General features: G+C 55.4%; 2 protein-coding genes across 5 annotated transcripts; one reads left to right on the top strand and one right to left on the bottom strand.

Moving 5' to 3' along the window:
• The first annotated feature begins 1,848 nt into the window (after window positions 1-1,848).
• Window positions 1,849-14,727, top strand: ATP4A (ATPase H+/K+ transporting subunit alpha). 4 transcript variants are annotated; one of them, XM_036929109.2, is made up of 22 exons: window positions 1,849-1,931; window positions 2,022-2,162; window positions 2,270-2,329; window positions 2,718-2,921; window positions 4,112-4,225; window positions 4,428-4,680; window positions 4,963-5,231; window positions 5,807-6,005; window positions 6,413-6,522; window positions 6,607-6,741; window positions 7,202-7,394; window positions 8,159-8,334; window positions 9,459-9,595; window positions 9,680-9,830; window positions 9,908-10,076; window positions 10,167-10,321; window positions 11,453-11,576; window positions 11,949-12,094; window positions 13,340-13,473; window positions 13,885-13,986; window positions 14,074-14,165; window positions 14,354-14,727. In XM_036929109.2, exons 1-22 carry the CDS (start codon window positions 1,920-1,922, stop codon window positions 14,380-14,382), a joined length of 3,105 nt encoding a protein of 1,034 aa, XP_036785004.2. In that variant the 5' UTR covers window positions 1,849-1,919; the 3' UTR covers window positions 14,383-14,727. The 4 variants fall into 4 exon arrangements, 3 of the variants coding, with proteins under 3 accessions (XP_036785004.2, XP_036785007.2, XP_036785006.2); XM_036929112.2 differs by lacking the exon at window positions 2,718-2,921; XM_036929111.2 differs by lacking the exon at window positions 13,340-13,473.
• A 2,465-nt stretch (window positions 14,728-17,192) lies between these two features.
• On the bottom strand, window positions 17,193-19,003 carry TMEM147 (transmembrane protein 147). The gene is made up of 7 exons (XM_036929126.2): window positions 18,804-19,003; window positions 18,665-18,734; window positions 18,125-18,184; window positions 17,904-18,040; window positions 17,683-17,767; window positions 17,472-17,593; window positions 17,193-17,388 (listed from the first exon to the last, which is right to left on the bottom strand). The coding sequence occupies exons 1-7, from the start codon at window positions 18,878-18,880 to the stop codon at window positions 17,265-17,267; spliced, it is 675 nt and encodes a 224-aa protein (XP_036785021.1). The 5' UTR covers window positions 18,881-19,003; the 3' UTR covers window positions 17,193-17,264.
• Window positions 19,004-19,155: the final 152 nt, after the last annotated feature.

Genomic DNA, 19,155 nt, shown 5'->3' with positions numbered 1-19,155 from the left:
CCCTGTGCTCTGGGTGTGTTAAGTGAATATTCCCAACCACCTAATGAGAAATCCTGTTCGACATCCAGCAGTGTTTATGGAGCATCTACTGTGTATCTGAGGGTGCTGGTCTGGGGGCTGAATGTATAGCAGCAAACACAACGAAGTACCCATTATCCTTCTAGTATGACAAGAATGACACAAAACACAAATAAGATGCAATGTCAGATTGGGATAAGAGGTGTGGGGAAAGCTGAGTAAGTGGATGGAGCCTGAAGGGGGTGCAATATTACAAGTGAGGACCCTCTGAAGAGGTGACATTTGAGCTGAGACCTCACAGTGAGAAAAAGCCCTGCAAATATCGAAGAAAGAGAGTACCAGGCAGAAAGAACTGCAAGTGCAAAGGCCCTGGGGCAGGAATGACCTTGGTCTGTACAAAGTGCAACAAGGAGGCCAGTAGAGACGGAGCCAAGTTGAGCTGGAGCCAGAAATTGCAGGAGCGATTTGGGAGTTTATTCTGAGTGAGAAGGGAAGCCCTTCAAGGTTTGTAAGCAGGGGAATGATACAAGCTGTTCTGGGAGTCAATGTGACTTCAGCCCCACCTGCCTCCTTCCCTGGGGTTTTCTGTAGCAGGCTGGGGAGTGTGGGGAGGAGCTCAGGCTGCTAACAGCTTCAACTTTCCCAAGTGACCTGCCTCATAAGAGAAGGACATTGCCAAGGCAATTATCTTATCAGATATACCCACACCTTCTCCTGGAGATACATCCACCCCATAAGGCCCAAGCCTGACATATCAAGGACCCACTGTTCCACTAGGCCAGCCCCTTACTGCAGCCCACAGAGGTCCCAGCTTGGGAGATGGGGAGGGGATCCCCAGGCCTCAAACCTGGCACTAAGCACCAAGACCAAGCCAGCACCCTTGGGCACATTTTCCACACTTTGCAACTTGGTAGCTTCATCTGGGCAAGTCGGGGTGGAGATGGGAATGACGGAGGGCTGTGATGGCTGTAGCTAGATGATCTCTGGATCCTCTGTGATCCTCTCTGGACCTCTCTGAGCCTCAGTTTACCCCTCTGCACGTCGGGAATGAAGGTGCCACCTTCAAGGGTTGTTGCAAGGACTCATGAGGTTGCATTGTACAGAAACCTGGCACAAACTTGGTGCTGCTGCTGTGAAGTTTCAGTGTTTTCACTGGAGGTTCAATATGAGAGTCAGCCTCCAGGGTCAAGCCTGGGCTTGATGATACTTAGTTATCGCAATCTTCGGCAAAGTCCTTAACCTCTCTGTTGCCTTGGTTTCCTCCTCTGTACAATGGGGGCTCACAGAAGAACATAACTATAGGACTGTTATGAGGAGCTAATGAAGCAGTTGCGCAAAGCGCAGCAGCCAGGCTCAGCCTGTATGAGTGCTTGCTAAAGGACAGCCACTGCAGTCACTGTTGTGAGTGCCCTCCCCTCTCGTGTGACATGGCCTCAACTCTGCAGCCAACCAACCTGATTCTGAGTCCTGGCTCTTTCACGTCCTAGCTTGGGGACTAGGGACAAACAACTGAACGCCTCTGTGCCTCAGTTTCCCCACTTGTAAGTGGGGGAGTAAAGAGCAGTACTCGCCTCAGAGGGCTGTTGTGAAGCTTAAATAAGTTCAGCACAGTGACTGGCACATTACAAGCACTATGTGGTTGCTGTTCTTCTTGTGGGAGTTAACTGTGGATATTCCCAACACACCCCATTCTCAGTGGCAGGTGGAGATGGGGTCTGGGTAGGTTGGGGCAACCCAGTAGGGAAGTCCCAAGCTGCCTAGGCCTGAAGGTCACCCCAAGGAGCCCTGTAATCAGCTGTAATCAGGTCAGTCCTGCTCCACCTCCTGCCTCCCAGGGTATATCAGGCTGGTCCAGACCCCAGGCTCTGTCTCAGCAAAGGAAGGTGGCTGCACTGGGCACCATGGGGAAGGCAGTGAGTGGGGCCCGGGTCGGGGCGGGGGTTGGAAGTTGGAGGCAGGGGCTCCAGCGGGATCTGATGCCTTCCCTCTTCCCCCATCCCCAGGAGAATTATGAGATGTACTCGGTTGAGCTGGGATCTGGCTCTGGTGGGAACATGGCAGCCAAGATGAGCAAGAAAAAGGCAGGAGGTGGAGGGGGCAAGAGGAAGGAGAAGCTGGAGAACATGAAGAAGGAGATGGAGATTGTGAGCATGCGGCTGGGGCTGGGCTGGGGGCTGGGTGGGGCTGAGCACCCCACAGGGATGGGGCCCTGTGAGAGCCGGACAGCGAGTGTCCTGTCCCCACCACACAGAACGATCACCAGCTGTCAGTGGCGGAGCTGGAACAGAAATACCAGACCAGTGTGACCAAGGTGAGCTGGGGCAGAGGGAGGGGCAGGGGCAGAGAAGGGGGGCGTGGGAAGAGGGAGACGGGAGAAATGCACTAGAAAGGGCTGGAGAGACGGACTAGGGAAGAGAAGCAGAAGAAAAGAGACAGAGGGAGTCAGACAAACAAGAGGAAACAGGCAGAGACACCAGGCAGAAAGAAAAAGATGAGGGAGAGGAGAGACAGAGGGACACAGGGGATGGAGGAAGTGGCAGGAACAAAGACGGAGAAAGAAATGAAGAGGCACAGAGAGGGGAGGACGGAGATCAGGAAAGAGGGGAAGGAGACAGAGACAGAAGGGCTGCCACACCGAGGAGTGTCTGGTGAGAGGAAAGCCCTTGGCAGCCACCGTGACCCCACCACCCTGTCCCCAGGGCCTGTCTGCCAGCCTGGCAGCCGAGCTGTTGCTGCGGGATGGGCCTAATGCACTGAGACCGCCCCGGGGCACCCCGGAGTACGTCAAGTTCGCCCGGCAGCTGGCAGGTGGTCTGCAGTGCCTCATGTGGGTGGCTGCTGCCATCTGCCTCATTGCCTTTGCCATCCAGGCGAGCGAGGGTGACCTCACCACTGACGACAATGTGAGTGGCTGGTGCTGCGGGGCAGACACGGGACATGGGGATCAAGAGGATGGAGGACACTGAGCGTGGGACTCTGGACACAAGGGACATAGGACAGGAATACAGAGGCAGGAAAACACATTTCCAAGACATGGGTCATGGGGGGATGAAGGACACTGGGATATGGGACAGACCCAAGGACATGAATCACGGTGGACGAAGGGGAGACTGTCTCAGATATGGAGGACAGAGGTGGGGACACAAAGACATAGAAATGCAATACCTTGGAGATGGGACTTGGGAAACAGAGGACATGGGGCAGAGTAAGGGCCAAGGGCATGGGGACACTGGAACTCAGACATGGAACACAAGGGCATGGGGACATAAGGGACACAAGGACACAGTGTGTGGAGAGATATAAGATGTTAGACATGGATGCACAGACACAGAGAACACTGACATGGGACAAGAGGACACTGGATATAGGATAGGGGTCAGGACAAGGGGCCTGGGGACTTACGGACATGTGACACTGGACAGGGGTTTGCAAAGTCATTGGACATGTGACACAGGATGGGGATTCAGAGGTGGGGAGACATTGGACATAGGGACTTGGAATCTGGAACACGGGACACTGATCATTGAGCCCACAGAATATGAAGCATAAGATCTGCAGCACACAGGCACAAGGCCACGGGGACATAAGGGCACAGGAGCTATGGGCATGGGGGCAGAGGATGGCACCCAGATGAGGGAAACAGAGTATGAAACTTGAAACACAGTGAGTATAGGAACACGAGGTGACAAAGGACAGCAAACGTGAGATGCAAGACTTGGAGGACACGGAAAAGGGAACACATATGACCAAAATGCATGGTGACATGGGGCACAAGTCAGAAGGTAAGAGGACATGGGGCACATAGCGTTCAGGGTCCAGGGAACATGGGGAGCATGTGTATGTATGTATGTGTACATATATATGTATATGGAGAGAGAGAGAGAGGGAGGCAGGAGCACAGACACTGAGAATGCAGGGAAGTTGAATGTGGGATGCGAAGAACATGGGGACAGAACACAGGCCACAGAGAGAGCGCATGGGGCTTCCTAGTAGAGCAGGGCAACCAGGGAGGTGACCCTGAGAGCAAAGGGGAGCAGCAGGAGGCCTGCTGCAGGGCCACCCGCCCGCACTCATACACCCAGCCCTCCCCCAGCTGTACCTGGCACTGGCCCTCATAGCAGTGGTTGTGGTCACCGGCTGCTTCGGCTACTATCAAGAGTTTAAGAGCACCAACATCATTGCCAGCTTCAAGAACCTTGTGCCCCAGGTGGGTCCCCTACCCAGCCACTTCCGGTTCCAAGTCTCCACACAGCTTCTGGCTTCTGCTGCCCCTCCCATCAGGCCCAGCCTCTCCTCCACCTGTGGCCTCCATCTCTGCCATAGGTCCTCACTTCCCCCCTCTTCCACCTCCCCACATCCCTGCTACACTCAGCGCCTGCCACCTCAACTCTGGTGCTCCTACCCCACAGCAAGCAACTGTGATCCGGGACGGGGACAAGTTCCAGATCAATGCAGATCAGCTTGTGGTGGGCGACCTGGTGGAGATGAAAGGCGGCGATCGAGTGCCAGCCGACATCAGGATCCTCCAGGCCCAGGGCTGCAAGGTGGACAACTCCTCATTGACTGGAGAGTCTGAGCCGCAGACCCGCTCGCCGGAGTGTACACATGAGAGCCCCCTGGAGACCCGCAACATCGCCTTCTTCTCCACTATGTGCCTTGAGGGTCTGTGAAGCCCTTGCCCCCCGGCCTGCTGACCGCACTGCCCCCACACCCCCACGGTTCTATGCCCCGCCTCTGCTACAGTTTGAGACACACTGCCACCCACTTCATGTGACTGCCACCTCCTCAGGCCATGCTGCCTCTCTATTTCCCATTATTGCTACCCTCCTTCCAGGCCACACGGCCTCCCTGCCCTCCTCACTGTCCCCTCCTTCAGTTCACACAGCAGTGCATGCCCCTGCTGCCGCCCAGCTGGCCCTAAGCCACCCTTTGGCCCCACTGCAGGCACAGCACAGGGCCTGGTGGTGAACACGGGGGACCGCACCATCATCGGACGCATTGCGTCGTTGGCATCTGGAGTAGAAAATGAGAAGACACCCATCGCGATTGAAATCGAACATTTTGTGGACATCATCGCAGGCCTGGCCATCCTCTTTGGTGGCACGTTTTTTGTGGTGGCCATGTGCATTGGCTACACCTTCCTGCGGGCCATGGTCTTCTTCATGGCCATCGTGGTGGCCTATGTCCCCGAGGGGCTGCTGGCCACTGTCACGGTGAGTGGGGGAGGCCGATGAGGGTGCAGAGGGCTGAGAGGCCTGTCCATCTGTCTGTTCATTCATCCAGGCTTCCCTCCCTTGTTGCCTTATCTGTCCACCAATCCAGTCATCTCCCACCCACTCACCCATCTCTCTACCTGTCCGTCCAAGCAGCAAACCCTCACCAAGGCCACTCTGGACCATGTCCTGGGCCACACACCAGGACTCAGAAATGAATAACAGGCAGGGTCCTTGCAGAAAGAGGCTGAGCTCCAGTGTGGGCACCCTCCCACAGTCAGCACCCAGCCCAAGACCGGCTCCACGAGGAGGCTCAGAGAATGTTTGTTTTCTCATATTGGTTGTATTGATAAGGGAACTTACAGAACCTCAGCTCGGGCTGCTTAGAGGGGGAACTGGTTATGTTTTTCTGGGTGGATTAGGGAACGTATCTCTAGTAGAAAGCACAGATTGGACAAAAGTATGAAGGCAAGAAAAGGCCTGGGTTTTGCCAGAGAATGCTACATGGCAGCACTGTGGCTGGGGTAAAGGTTCTCCATGCTGTGAGAAGAGAGATGGCAATGGTCTTTCCCCAGGTCTGCCTGTCCCTGACAGCCAAGCGGCTGGCCAGCAAGAACTGTGTAGTCAAGAACCTGGAAGCCGTGGAAACCCTGGGCTCCACATCAGTGATCTGCTCTGACAAGACAGGGACCCTCACTCAGAACCGCATGACTGTGTCCCATCTGTGGTTCGACAACCACATCCACACTGCTGACACTACGGAAGACCAGTCAGGTGTGGGCCTGCGAGGCAGGCTGGGGAAGAATCTGGTAGATGGTGGAAACCTGGAAGGGAGCACTGGGTTTACTGAAGGGATCCTGGACAAGAGGGGCTTTGCATTAACGGAGGGCGGCTCCATTCAGATCCATCTCGGGGAGGGCTGGGTCCTGGGTCCAGGGAGGCGGCTAAGCTCCAGCTCTGTGAAGGGGCTTGATACAGGGTCTCACAGGACTCAACACTGGGTCTAGAGAGAAGGTTCCGTCCCGGGATATGAGGAGGCGCTTGGGTCCCACCCATGTCGGAGGGGACTTTGCCCTGAATCTAGGGGAAGGGTTTGGTTTCGGTCTGGGACAGCCGCCGCTCCGGATCTGGTGCCTGCGCGGAGTCCCCTCGCGGCCCCAGCCCGGACGCCTGGCCTCCAGGGCAGACGTTTGACCAGTCCTCGGAGACGTGGAGGGCGTTGTGCCGTGTGCTCACCCTGTGCAACCGCGCTGCCTTCAAGTCGGGCCAGGACGCGGTGCCCGTGCCCAAGGTGAGAGCCGGAGGGTCCCGGAGTGGGTGATCCCGGGAGCCTGGTGCAGCCAGGCTCACCCCTGACACCGGCCCCCGCTCCCAGCGCATCGTGATAGGGGACGCATCAGAGACGGCGCTGCTCAAGTTCTCAGAACTGACGCTGGGCAACGCCATGGGCTATCGAGAGCGTTTCCCCAAGGTCTGCGAGATCCCCTTCAATTCCACCAACAAGTTCCAGGTGAGGAACGCCGCCGCCGGCCCGCCCCCTCCAGGCCCCGCCCACACTCATTGCTGGCCTGCCTACCACTGGGCTTCTCTCTAAGTCCCCGCCCTCTCCAGGGTCAAACCCCGCCCACACCTCGCGTCGCGCCCGCAGCCAAAGCCCACCATGGACCCCGCGGGCCCCCAGCTCTCAGCTCTCACGCCTTTGGTGCAGGGTAGCTCGCAAAACAAATTCCGCCGGGGTCCCAGTGCGGACCCTTACTCTGTCCGTTCCCTGAACCAAAGGCCCTAACTCGCACCTAGCCCCGCCCAATCCTCAGCCTTTACCAAGGAGCTGCCCAGCACGCAAGCCCCTCACCCTTCGCCCCTGTCGCACCCTCCGAGGCTCTTCGGGCCGCGCGGGGTCAGCCCCGCCCTTCTCCCAAGCCCCGCCCCTTGGCCTCGTCCGCCACACGGGCCCCCTCCCCCGCCCGCAGCTGTCCGTCCACACTCTGGAGGACCCGCGGGACCCGCGGCACGTACTTGTGATGAAGGGGGCTCCTGAGCGCGTGCTGGAGCGCTGTAGCTCCATCCTCATCAAAGGCCAGGAGCTGCCGCTGGATGAGCAATGGCGCGAGGCCTTCCAGACTGCCTACCTCAGCCTGGGAGGCCTGGGCGAACGCGTGTTGGGTGAGACCCCCGGGGATGGGTGAAACTCCCAGGGTGGAAGGTAAACCAGTGTGCCAGGAGGAGCTAGCACAGACCCTGCCCAACCTTCCTGGCCCAGCCCTGAACCTGACCTTTCCCCTCCCTGGCTGACAGCTGACCAGCCCCAGTCCACACACTCACCCTTGACTTTCCCTGTCCCAAGTCCTGACCCCTGACTATCCTCAGTTCCTACCTTGACCCAGCCTCTCCCCACCCTAACTTACCTGGAGGTTCCCTATTCTGACCCGACCTGTGATCCCTTGACTTTTCCCAGCTCTCGCCCCAACCGATGACGTGGCCTTGCTTTCACCTCCACCTTCAGCATCTTCCCCTTGACCTTTTGACTTTCCCCAGTCCCTGCCTCAAGACTTTCCCCAAATCCTTGTTCTAATTTCTGACCTTCCCCAAATTTTGTTCTGACCCTAAACTTCCCCAACCCCTGCCTCAACCCTGGAAGGCACAGACCTGTGGTCCAATTCTGGATCTCTCATTTTACTTGCTGTGTGACGGGTGTCAAGAAATGTCCCCTTCCAAGTCTAGTTTCCTCATCTGCAAGATGAGCATGCTAAAAAGCTCCCAGGGTGGTTGTGAGAATGGATTCAAATCATGTGAATGAAGGATTCAGCCCAGGGCCAGGCATCCATAGCTGCTTGGTGCAAGGGGCCTGGTTATTTTACTCAGCACCTGGCTTTGCTGGGGAGGGGTCTGCCCAGGACTTTTCTCTGACTTCCCTGTTTTCTGGTCAGGCTTCTGCCAGCTCTATCTGAGTGAAAAGGACTACCCACCTGGCTATGCCTTTGATGCGGAGGCCATGAACTTTCCAACGAGTGGCCTGTGCTTTGCGGGACTTGTATCCATGATAGACCCACCCCGGGCCACCGTTCCTGATGCTGTGCTCAAGTGCCGCACAGCAGGCATCCGGGTATGCCACTGGGAAGACCAGGCAGGAGTGATGACAGAGGATGGCAGTTATTTGGGGATGAGGAATCCTGTGACAGAAACCTTTCTGAAAACAGCTTGAACCCAAAAAAGAATATATTGGTTCATGAAACTGAAAAGTTCTGGGGAATGAGGCTTCAGGTATAGCTGGATCCAGGAGCTCAGTGTCATTAGGAATTTGCCATACCCCATGTCTCAGCTCTGTTTTTCTCTGCTGGCTTTATTCTCAAGTACTCCCTCCATTTTGGTAGACAAAGATTAGCACCTCTCAGCAGCTCCAACTTACATCCCATCTTTAGCCACCCCACAGAAAAAGAGTACCTCTTTTACAGTTGTTCCAGGTTGGGTCACATGTTCATCCCTGAGTGAGTCACTGTGGTTGTGGGATGGGATACTTTGGTTGGCCAAGTCTCAGCCTACTTGCCCAGCCTTGGCCAGGTACCTCACTTCAACCTTGTGGGGAGGGATGATTCCCCAAAGACAAATCAAGGGTTGGGAGCCAATGCTGAGCAAGCAACACCCAAGTCCTTCCCATGGTCTCTAAGGCCCTATAAGGTCTGGCCCTGTTACCTGTCTAAGCTTATTCCTTAGCCTGCCACCTCTTGTTCACCCCTCTCCAGTCATGGTGGTTTCCCTGCTGCTTCTCCAGCAGTTCAGGCATGTTCTTACCTCAGGGCATTTGCATTGGCTGTGCCCTCTGCCAGGAACACTCTTCCCTCAGTTTTCAATGTGGCCAACTCTCATCTCTTTCAGATCTCTGCTTAAATATCATCTTCTCAAAGAAGGTTTCCCTGGACACACTTAAAGTTGAACCACCACTTTTTCCACTCAACACTTGCCATCTCCTTTACTCAGCTTAATTTCCCCCCTTCTTTCTAACATGCTGTAACATTCATTTCTTTATTTTATTTTCTGTCTCCCACACTAGAATGTATGCTCCACAAGGACAGGGATTCTTGACTGTTTTGTCCTTGCTATTTCCCAGGCACACAGCAGGTGGTCACAGTTGGTTGAAAAGTGAATGAGTGTATCAGCAGATGCCCACCAGGGAGGATGGAGAAAGTGGGCTAATCTGAAGGGTCAAGAGTCTGCTGTTCCCCTCCACAGGTTATCATGGTGACTGGTGACCACCCCATCACGGCCAAGGCCATTGCGGCCAGCGTGGGCATCATTTCAGAAGGCAGTGAGACAGTAGAGGACATTGCTGCCCGCCTCCGTGTGCCCGTGGACCAGGTTAACGGGAAGTAAGCCCCCTTCTGCCCTCCCCATGGTTCTTCCCACACCCCATGGAGACTGAGATCCCAGTGATGACTTCCCACCCTTCCCAGGGAGGCCCGCGCCTGCGTGATCAATGGCATGCAGCTGAAGGACATGGACCCATCAGAGCTGGTCGAGGCACTGCGCACACACCCTGAGATGGTGTTCGCTCGTACCAGTCCCCAGCAGAAGTTGGTCATTGTGGAGAGCTGCCAGAGATTGGTACGAGGCTGCTGATGGAGGCGGGCAGATGGCCTGGGCTAGCCCCTCACTGACCACCACCCACCTGCTCCCTGCAGGGTGCGATCGTGGCTGTGACGGGGGATGGTGTGAACGACTCCCCGGCCCTGAAGAAGGCAGACATTGGCGTGGCCATGGGCATTGCTGGCTCGGATGCTGCCAAAAATGCAGCCGACATGATTCTGTTGGATGACAACTTTGCTTCCATTGTGACAGGCGTGGAGCAGGGTCCGGGCTGGGTCAGAGACAGGGCAGGCAGTGTGGGCACAGAAGGAAGTGGGCTGTGAGGAGGCTGAGGTGCCTGCTGTGTCCCCACAGGCCGACTGATATTTGACAACCTGAAAAAATCCATCGCTTACACCTTGACCAAGAACATCCCCGAACTGACACCATACCTCATTTACATCACTGTCAGCGTGCCTCTGCCCCTCGGGTGTATCACCATCCTCTTCATCGAGCTCTGCACTGACATTGTGAGTCTAGAGCCCCAGTGCCTCCACCCCCACAGTGCCCAAGGACAGGTGGGATGGACAGACACCACCATGGACACTCTCGGACACAGAGTGCCACAGACAAGATGTGTGTACAACAGACACAGGCAGGCAGGCAGGTAGCCACGGACAGGAACATACAGGTGGACAGAACTATGGACACAGGTTCAGATATGGACATTCAGAGAAACGGAGATATTAGCAGACAGATATCTGACTAGACTTGGATCATAGACAGACATCCCTCTATAGACATGGAGAGATAAACAATGTCAGACCCCAAGGCAGCCAGATGGAAAAAGAGGCACAGATATGGCCATAAGGCAGCCAGATGCATGGCCGTGATGATGTATTGTTCAACAACACTTGCATTATGCTTACTGTGGGTCAGGCACACCTAAATTTACTTAATTTTGTCCTTAAAACCACTCTATGAGACAGGCTTTACTTATTTATCATCTCCATTTTACTGATGAGCTAATTGAGGCATAGATAGGTTGAGCGACTTGCCCCAGGCCACGGAGCTAACAAGTGGCACAGCTGGGACTTGAGCCCAGGCAGTGAGATGCCCCAGCACCTCTCTCTCAGTCAGTATACTCTGCTGCCACTCTGTTGTCACAAACAGATGGGGTGGGAGGAGGAGGACACAGGGACACAGAGACAGGAGAGATGCAGAGATAAGAGGGTGACAGACATAGACAGGGATGTAGAGACACAGTCACAGAGAAAGAGACCAGAGACAGGGACAAAGAAAGTAAGGGACAGAGAGAGAGAAACAGGGAAACTGGCCAAGACCAGAGTACCTAGAGAAAAACAGAGAGAGGAGGAGAAAAAGGGAGGGAGGGAGACGGAGAGAATGAACACATACTAGTGGAGGTAAAGCAGATATTCTGATGGTGATGGACACCAGGACAGATGTGGACTGGACATGCCATCATCCCTGATGGGACAGCTGTGCAGTGTGGCCCCTGCAAGTCCTGCCTCCTAACCTCAGTGCTATCCTTGCCTCAATCTTATCCCCTGGCAGGGACAGGTGGGGGTGGGGGCTCCAGAGATTAGGGGACAGGGACCCAGGCAAGCCCTTAAGCTCGGGTTCTGTTCACTTCTGGCTAGTTCCCGTCTGTGTCCCTGGCATATGAGAAAGCTGAGAGTGACATCATGCACCTGCGTCCACGGAACCCCAAGCGTGACCGTCTGGTGAATGAGCCCCTGGCTGCCTACTCCTACTTCCAGATCGGTGAGTGCCCATGGGGTCTCAGCAGGCTGCTTTCCTGCCTTGGGTTCTGACTTGTTCTGGATCTCACGTCTGCATTTGACCCCGGGCCTCTGTTCTCTGCATCCTCACCTGCATGATTCTCTCAGTGGTCTTGTGTCCCTTCTGTCTTTGGCCCTGTTCTCCATGACCCTGTCTCTGGGTGTGTCTCTGTCTCACTTTGTGCCTATGGATCTTTCTTGAGCTCTTGTCTGTGTCTGTCACTGTCTGTGTTCCTGTCTCCATGCCACTGCTTCTGTCCCTGACCCTATCACTCTGTATATCTATGTCCATTTTTCCATGTCCCTGTCCCTCTCTGTGTGTCCCCATCTCTCTGTCTCCTTGCCTGTCTTCCAGGGGCTATCCAGTCATTTGCTGGCTTCACTGACTACTTCACGGCCATGGCCCAGGAGGGCTGGTTCCCGCTGCTGTGTGTGGGGCTTCGGCCACAGTGGGAGGACCACCATCTCCAAGACCTGCAGGATAGCTATGGCCAGGAGTGGGTGAGCTGTTGCCCCATCCCATGTGGCCCTCATTCCCAGGGCACCTACCTGGTGTGTGGCCACACTCACTCCTCCACATGTGACTGAGCTTAGCCAGTACATCCCAGACATGCAGACTCTGGGGTAAAGGGGCCTCTCCCACCACCATCTTGTGTTCCAAATTCCTGCTTCTCCAGCCGCAGCTGCAGGTGGGGCCTCTCCCTGCCCTGACTGTAACACATCATCTCAGGGTGGAGCTGGGCCCCAGTTCTGTTATTTTCCCTGCAGCATCACTTACCCAGAGTACACATACATGTGGCCGACCTTAAGCTAGCAGAGGCTAGCTTTGGCTAGTAGGTGTGTCCCATTTGCCCTCTAGGGTTACGGATTGCGATTTTCCCCTTGAATGTTTGCCTTGAGGTTAAGAATGCAGACCTGGATTTGAGGTCTGCCACTACTCTTCACAAGCTGTGTGACCCTGGGCGAGACGTTTTGCATTTCTGTGCCTGCTTTCTCACCTATGAAGTTAGATAATACTAATGCCTTCTTCAGTGATTTTCAGTGTTGGCCCCAGACCAGCAACATGAGTCTCACCCAGGACCTTGTTTGAAATGCAAATTATCTGTCCACAGCCCAGACCTTTGGGGCCAGAAACCCTGGGGGGTAGGGCGTAGACATCTGTGTTTTAACCTGCCCTCCTGGGGATTTGGATGGCAGAGGTTTGGGTACCACCAGTCTATCTTATGGGATTGTTGGGAGGATTAAATGAGATAATACATGTGAAACACCTGGTTCCTGGACCATGGTAAGTGATCTTGACACAATTAGCTGGTATTAGAAATAGTTACATTGAAGAAATGGACTGAACTGTGACTGTCCCCTTTAAGTGGGGCAACTGCCCTGTTCTCCAAGGGTGTGCCTGGCTTGCTTCACTCGTTTTTGCCATCTGCTCAGGCCGTGGAGTCACTGGATTTTGCAAATCCTGCCTCGGGTTTCTGATTCCCTTTTTCCAGGCAACTTATTTCATGTGCCCAGAAAATTTTACATCCTTTCATTAAGAAAGCAAATGCCCTGACATCCAGGCTCTTCTAGATCAGGTTCCTAGGCCCCTCACCCTGGGGTCCTGCAACCTGGTGGGTCCTGCATCTCTCCTCTTCCTGCACTCCAGCCTCTGTCAGGGAAAGGGTGCAGCCACCTGAGTGCCGGGCTGGCTGCAGAAGCTCTCCATTGGGGTTCAGCCTGCTTTGGTTCCCTCCTGGTCTACAGACGTTCGGGCAGCGCCTGTATCAACAGTATACCTGCTATACCGTGTTCTTCATCAGCATCGAGATGTGCCAGATAGCTGACGTCCTCATCCGCAAGACACGCCGCCTCTCTGCCTTCCAGCAGGGCTTCTTCAGGTGTCACTGGCCAGCCCCAGTCCCTCCTCACCCTGCCTCCCAAGCCCTGGTCCCAAGTTCCATCCAAGCCTGACCAGGGCTTCCTGCAGCCAGCACATGCCAGCCCTGGGTGTGTAGAGGTGCCAGTGCTGGGTGCGAACACTCCTTACTGGTAGCGGCCAACAGCTCCTGCCATGTGCCTCTCAAACGGCCCCTTCATGTTTCATCAACTAACGAGGTGATGCTGACAGGGCTGGTCTCCACTATTGGAGAGGTGCGGCCATGCCAGTCAACACTTACAACATCCTCCTGCTGCTGCTGCCATCTGACCTCCTTTGACCCCGTACCCATTTCTGTCTGGTCCCCAACTCCTCATGGCCTGTCATGTCCTGACCGCCAGCCTGAGCCTGTTCCATCCTGCCCAACCTACAGGAACAGGATCCTGGTGATTGCCATCGTGTTCCAGGTCTGCATCGGCTGCTTCTTGTGCTACTGCCCTGGGATGCCCAACATCTTCAACTTCATGCCCATTCGGTGAGGGGCTGGGACCTGTGGGTAGAGGGTGGGCTTATGGGGCACAGCCCTGGCCTGCCCTCACCTTCATCTCGCCTGTGCCTTCAGCTTCCAGTGGTGGCTGGTCCCCATGCCCTTTGGCCTCCTCATCTTCGTCTACGATGAGCTCCGGAAACTTGGAGTTCGCTGTTGTCCAGGGAGTGAGTGTGGAGACTGGAGGTTTGGGTGGGGGGAGGGCTGAAGCTTTTTCAGAGCAGCTGCCCTGACCTTTGACCTCTACCCTCTTGACCCTCCATATCAAACCTCTATTGATCCATAACCTCTGAGCCCTGGCTGCCACCACTAACCTGCATCCCCCAGCACCAAGTCTCCTCTTTCTCTCTCCCAGGCTGGTGGGACCAGGAACTCTACTATTAGAGAGACCGCTGCCTTCAAGCCATCCCTGCAGCCACCACAGATGGAGTGGTGGAGGAGGGCACATGAGACCCTCTGGACAGCCACCAAACATCTGAGCAGTCAGATTTCTAGCCCCACCTGTGTCTGCTCCTGCAGCCTGTGACATTCCAGCCTCAGAGGGACCCTCCCCTCTCCCCCACCTCCTGGAGGAGCAGACCCTGGGCCCAGTGCTCTGAGCTGGCCTTGGGGAAGTCTCCCATCAAGTGGGTTAGGACTTCAGGCTGGCAGAACTACCCAGGGTTCCTTTTAAAACACACTTTTGTCCTTGTGATAGGAATAAACCAGCTGACACTGTCTGTGCTTTCATTTGGTGCCAGGCACCGTCTTGTTTTTCATGAGCCCCTTTGGTCACCCATAATCCTACCACTCACTCCAGGCTGTATTTCCACCTTCCTAGACAACAGCCTGGCGCATAGTAGGCACTCAGTAAACACTCCTTGGGGAACAAATCCCCAGTTGTTTGCCTAGGATTACAGCATTTGAAGGTGTACCGCAGGACCCTTCAGGGTGGAGCATTCAGGTCACCTCAGCACCGCCTCTGGGCACTCTGCTCTCAGCACTGGTTCTCCCTCTCCCCTTCTTGGGAGGCTCCTTGACACAGGGTTGCAAGATCTTTTCCACCTCAAGTAGCCACTGCTCACCCCCTTCACAGGTGTCTGCACTGATTGCACTTACTCTGCTGCTGCAGTGGGCGCCCGATCACTGGTTAGTCCCCACCATCTCCTGGAGGCTAAAGTCACAGGTCCCCTTCTCAAACCCCTCTACCTGAAACTGCTGGAAATTTCCTGTGTTCGAGCCTTGCCACTCCTGGCCTCCTTCCTTGCCTCTCTTTTCCTTCTGTAATAGGAGTCTCTCCGATAGGACCCTCTTGTTCACCACAGCCTCTCAGCTGCTCCCATGCCTCAGTGTGTCTCTGTAGTGATGTCTACATCAGTTGCCAGCCTCCCCAGTCTGTCTGCAGGGACCCACACTGGCCTCTGTATCATCCTCCAAACTTGCTCCCAGCCACTGTCCCCTCAGTGTTGTTTCTTCTCCTTGTGAAGTGTGGTGAGCCTCGGGCTCCTTCATTCCTTCCTTACTTCTTGCTCACCTATTTTCTCTCTGGCTAGCCACTTCCCCAATAAAAACAGCTCACTGGTCACCTCTCTACTGTGCTTCTAGCCACTATCCTACTCCTGCCCACCTTGCTCTGGTCCAGGCCTGAGTCTCCCACCCACACAGCAGTCACAAAGATCTTCCTAAAGCCAAATCTGACCTGTCCTTCTCCTGCTTAGAACTCTTCACAGTTCCCACTGCCCCTGGCTGTCATCAGGGCCTTCTGTAAGTCTGGCCCATTGATTACTGGTCTTACAAGCTCCCTCTATCTTGTTCCAACAACCAATCTTACATTTTGCTGGAAAGGCCAGGTGCTTCCTCTGACCATAAGGCCTTTACTCAGGCTTTTGACACCTGCTTTTCTCCTTTGTCCCACCACCACCTCATCATTTAGATCTCAGCTCACATCCTCTCTTCTGTGGAATGCATCCTACCCTCCAGGATGGGTTCCCCATCACAGTCCTGACCCCTCAGGCCTGTGCTCCCCATGTCAGCCCCAACCACTGGTCTGTCTACCTGAGCCCCACAGAAGCTGGAATTATTTCATAGATAGTTGGCCACAAGCAGGGAGCCTGGATTAGAGTCCCTGCTCAGCAAATAGTTAATAGTAATTTGCTAACTTCACTCGTCCCAGTACTTGTCAAAGATTAGGTGGGTTATGAGATAGAAGTGTGGGATTAAGTGATCTCATCACACATCCATCCAGGGGCAGGCAGTCTACTCCCTTCATATCAAAGTCAGGGTGACCAATCAATCACTTGTCTTCCTACCCCTACCCCCACACCTGTGGCCCACGTTTTGACTAGGGACACTGAGGGGGCTGGGCTTGGTGGTGGCTGCCCTATCTGAAGGCAAATGGTATTTTACCAGGCCCATTATGGAAGGCCCATGACAACTGTCCTATCCCATCTGGGAAGGCTGGGGAGCACCTTTCTGGGTGGGCAGAATTTGCATCTGCGTAAGGTGGAGCTTAAGCATGACCTTCGAAGCCCTACTTCTGACATATCTCAGGGAAGGGGAGGGAATGGGCAGAGACCTGGCCTCAATAGACCAGGGAAGGGTTGGGAAGTGGAGGGCAGCCTCCAAGACAATATCCAAGTTGGTGGGCTCATATGCTGTATCTGGCTGCAGCTGTCCCTGCATACCTTGAAAAAACTCAGGCCAGGATTTGATTTGAGGACCACAGAACTGAATCACAGAAGTCTACCCCAAGGGCAAAAGCAAAGGTCAAGTGGTTGGACTGTTCAGTGTGCAATGGGGAGCCCTAGAGAGCTGTAAGCAGGGAGAGTGAACTAGCTGATGGGGGTTTCAGAGAGATCCCTCTGGCAGCCATATGACGGGTAGATCAGAGGAGCATATTAGGGCTGGGAGCCTAGGAGGTGAACAGCCAGGAAAGGGCCAGGTTATGGCTGTGAGATGCCCCCCAAAACTGTCTTTTGGAGTCTAGCTCCCCAATCACCTGTTCCCTGAGGGCCCTAGTCTCTGCCATTGCTCAGAGATTGTCTACTTCAAGCCCTTAGTCTACCCTGGGAACACAAGCAACCACAGAGCTGCTCCAGGAACACAGGACCAATCAGGGCTGATTAGACTTGCAGCCTGTTATCTGGCTCCAAAGCCAGACTGAGGGTCTGAGGGTGGTATTTGTAAACAGCTCCAGGGACAGATGGAAGCAGAAAGCAATTTTCCAAATACTGTTTACTGAAACCTGTAGGCAGGGAAAAGGTATGTGACTATCTGAGACACCAAGCCTAGGAGTGCACACTGACAACTGCAACATACAGGGCCAGGGTGCTGAGGGCCAGCAGCCCCGTCACCACCGCTCGGGCCAGCAGTGCTGTCCAGCTGCCCAGGGAACAGAGGTGGACGAAGGTCCTGTGGGGAAACAGCACAATGAGGGAAGGAGAATAGATAATCCACCCCCACTTGGACCCAGCCTCACACCCCACCCAGCTCACTCCATGACAAAGGCCTTGTAGACACTAAGGAACATCAGGAGGAGGACTGCTGGCCTGAAAGTGTGGTATAGATCGTAGCGTGTTATCATCCAGACCTGGGCAGACGCGACGATGTAATGGACCTGAAGGGAGGCAGGAAGTCAGGGCCAGGCCTTGGGGAAGAGAATGGCCACCATCAAAAAGGTGTGTGTAGGCCAACAGGGCTGCGTACCAGACTGATGTTGGAGTCAATGCTCATCTGGATGTATTTCCAGTCAAACTCAATGCCCCGGGCTCCAACCCAGAGGGGGATGCAGCTGAGGAAGGCAAAGAGGGGATTCTCCAGCATCCAGACCCCCTCAGCACCCAGAATCTGAGTCCCCACTCTCCAGCACCCCCTTGGAACCCAGCTGTTCCTTCTCAGGAATCTGAGCTCCTGGCTGCTGCACACACCGGGACATAATGAGCTCTGCGGTGGCCCAGCCCAGGGCAGCAACCATGATCTTGTACTCCCCTTTGCCAGCATTCCGAGACATGACAAGGTTTAGGCCTATCAGGTCTGCCACATCCACGCTGGCCTTCATGAACTCCTGTGGGTCAGTTGAGGCTTGAGTAAGCACAGTTGCCACAGGGCCCCACTCCTGAACTCCCTTCCTCTCCCTCACCCCACTCACCCCAATGAAGTCGTAGATGCCTCCCTCCCAGGTGGGAAAGAAGGTGGCTAGGAACAACATCTGAGAAGAGAAAACAAAGAAGTCGCTGCAAAGTGAGGGAGATAAATCACGTGGGTTTTGTGTAAAGATAATACAGTTGTGTAGGGCATGACATTGGGGTTTTGGGGGCCCATGTGGAGAAGCCCACCAGATGGGGGAAAAATTACAGGACCAGGGGAGCCAGAGGATGGGAGCCTGGAAGTTTAGGTTTTGTGGTGATCACAAAGGGTTGAGGTCAGGCCTGGCGGTGCTGAGACCAGGCAGTGTTTGCAGCACCGTGTGCACCTTGGGGGTTAGCCAATGGCTCTTAACAGCACAAAACCCCCCTTTACCATACAATTGAGTTTTCTCAATTTGACTAAACGTGCTCCACAAAAGCTGCTTGGAGACTTCTCCCCGGGGTCCACCCTTACCAAAGTTGTGCTTTCTCTGGGTATTCTCGGGTTGGGGACCCTGGGGTGTCTCCCTCGGTCCTGCGAGCCTGGGGGCCGGGCGCCTCACCTTGCACAGCTGCACAAACAGGTAGGTGACCCCGGCCTGGACGCACTTCCAGAAGGCGTTGTACTCGGACCTGCAGGAGCGGGCGGTGAGGCTCTGCCCGGGCCCGCGCCCTCCCGCCCCGCGGCCGTCCCGCACTCACAGGCCGCTGCACTTGTATGTGATGAAGTAAGGGAAGTAGGCCAGGGCAAAGCAGTTCCCGAAGTGAAACAGGGTCATGGCTCCGGCCGCGCAGGCCCCGCCGCAGCGCGAGTGTCCCGCTCCGCCCGCCCGGCGCCCGAGCCGGGGCCTGAAGCCCACCAGCCTCCGCCGCGGCCCGCGCGGCCTTCTGGGAGCCGGCGGTCGGCGGCGCTGCGCAGTGACGCCATCGCCCGAGGTCGGCTCGCGAGAGCCTGCGCGGTGCGGTTACCCCGCCTGGGGAGCCGCGCGCTCGCCCCAGGTGCCCGGCCCGAGATGCCAGCCAGCCGAGGGAGGGGCGGCCTTGAACCTGGATC

Source organism: Manis pentadactyla, chromosome 15, assembly GCF_030020395.1.
Source record: "Manis pentadactyla isolate mManPen7 chromosome 15, mManPen7.hap1, whole genome shotgun sequence".
Lineage (NCBI taxonomy): Eukaryota > Metazoa > Chordata > Mammalia > Pholidota > Manidae > Manis > Manis pentadactyla.
Note: the sequence above shows the minus strand (reverse complement) of the source record. Positions and strands in the feature narration are given on the sequence as shown.

What these genes read in the sequence shown, in the direction of transcription:
- ATP4A (XM_036929109.2), top strand. An exon ending in TTCCAGCAGGGCTTCTTCAG is followed by an intron (nt 13,474 to 13,884) that starts GTGTCACTGGCC and finishes CCCAACCTACAG; the next exon opens with GAACAGGATCCTGGTGATTG. An exon ending in AGTTCGCTGTTGTCCAGGGA is followed by an intron (nt 14,166 to 14,353) that starts GTGAGTGTGGAG and finishes TCTCTCTCCCAG; the next exon opens with GCTGGTGGGACCAGGAACTC.
- TMEM147 (XM_036929126.2), bottom strand. Translation starts at nt 18,880, where the DNA reads ATGACCCTGTTTCACTTCGGGAACTGCTTTGCCCTGGCCTACTTCCCT. An exon ending in ACATACAAGTGCAGCGGCCT is followed by an intron (nt 18,735 to 18,803) that starts GTGAGTGCGGGA and finishes CCGCTCCTGCAG; the next exon opens with GTCCGAGTACAACGCCTTCT. An exon ending in TACAAGGCCTTTGTCATGGA is followed by an intron (nt 17,389 to 17,471) that starts GTGAGCTGGGTG and finishes GTTTCCCCACAG; the next exon opens with GACCTTCGTCCACCTCTGTT.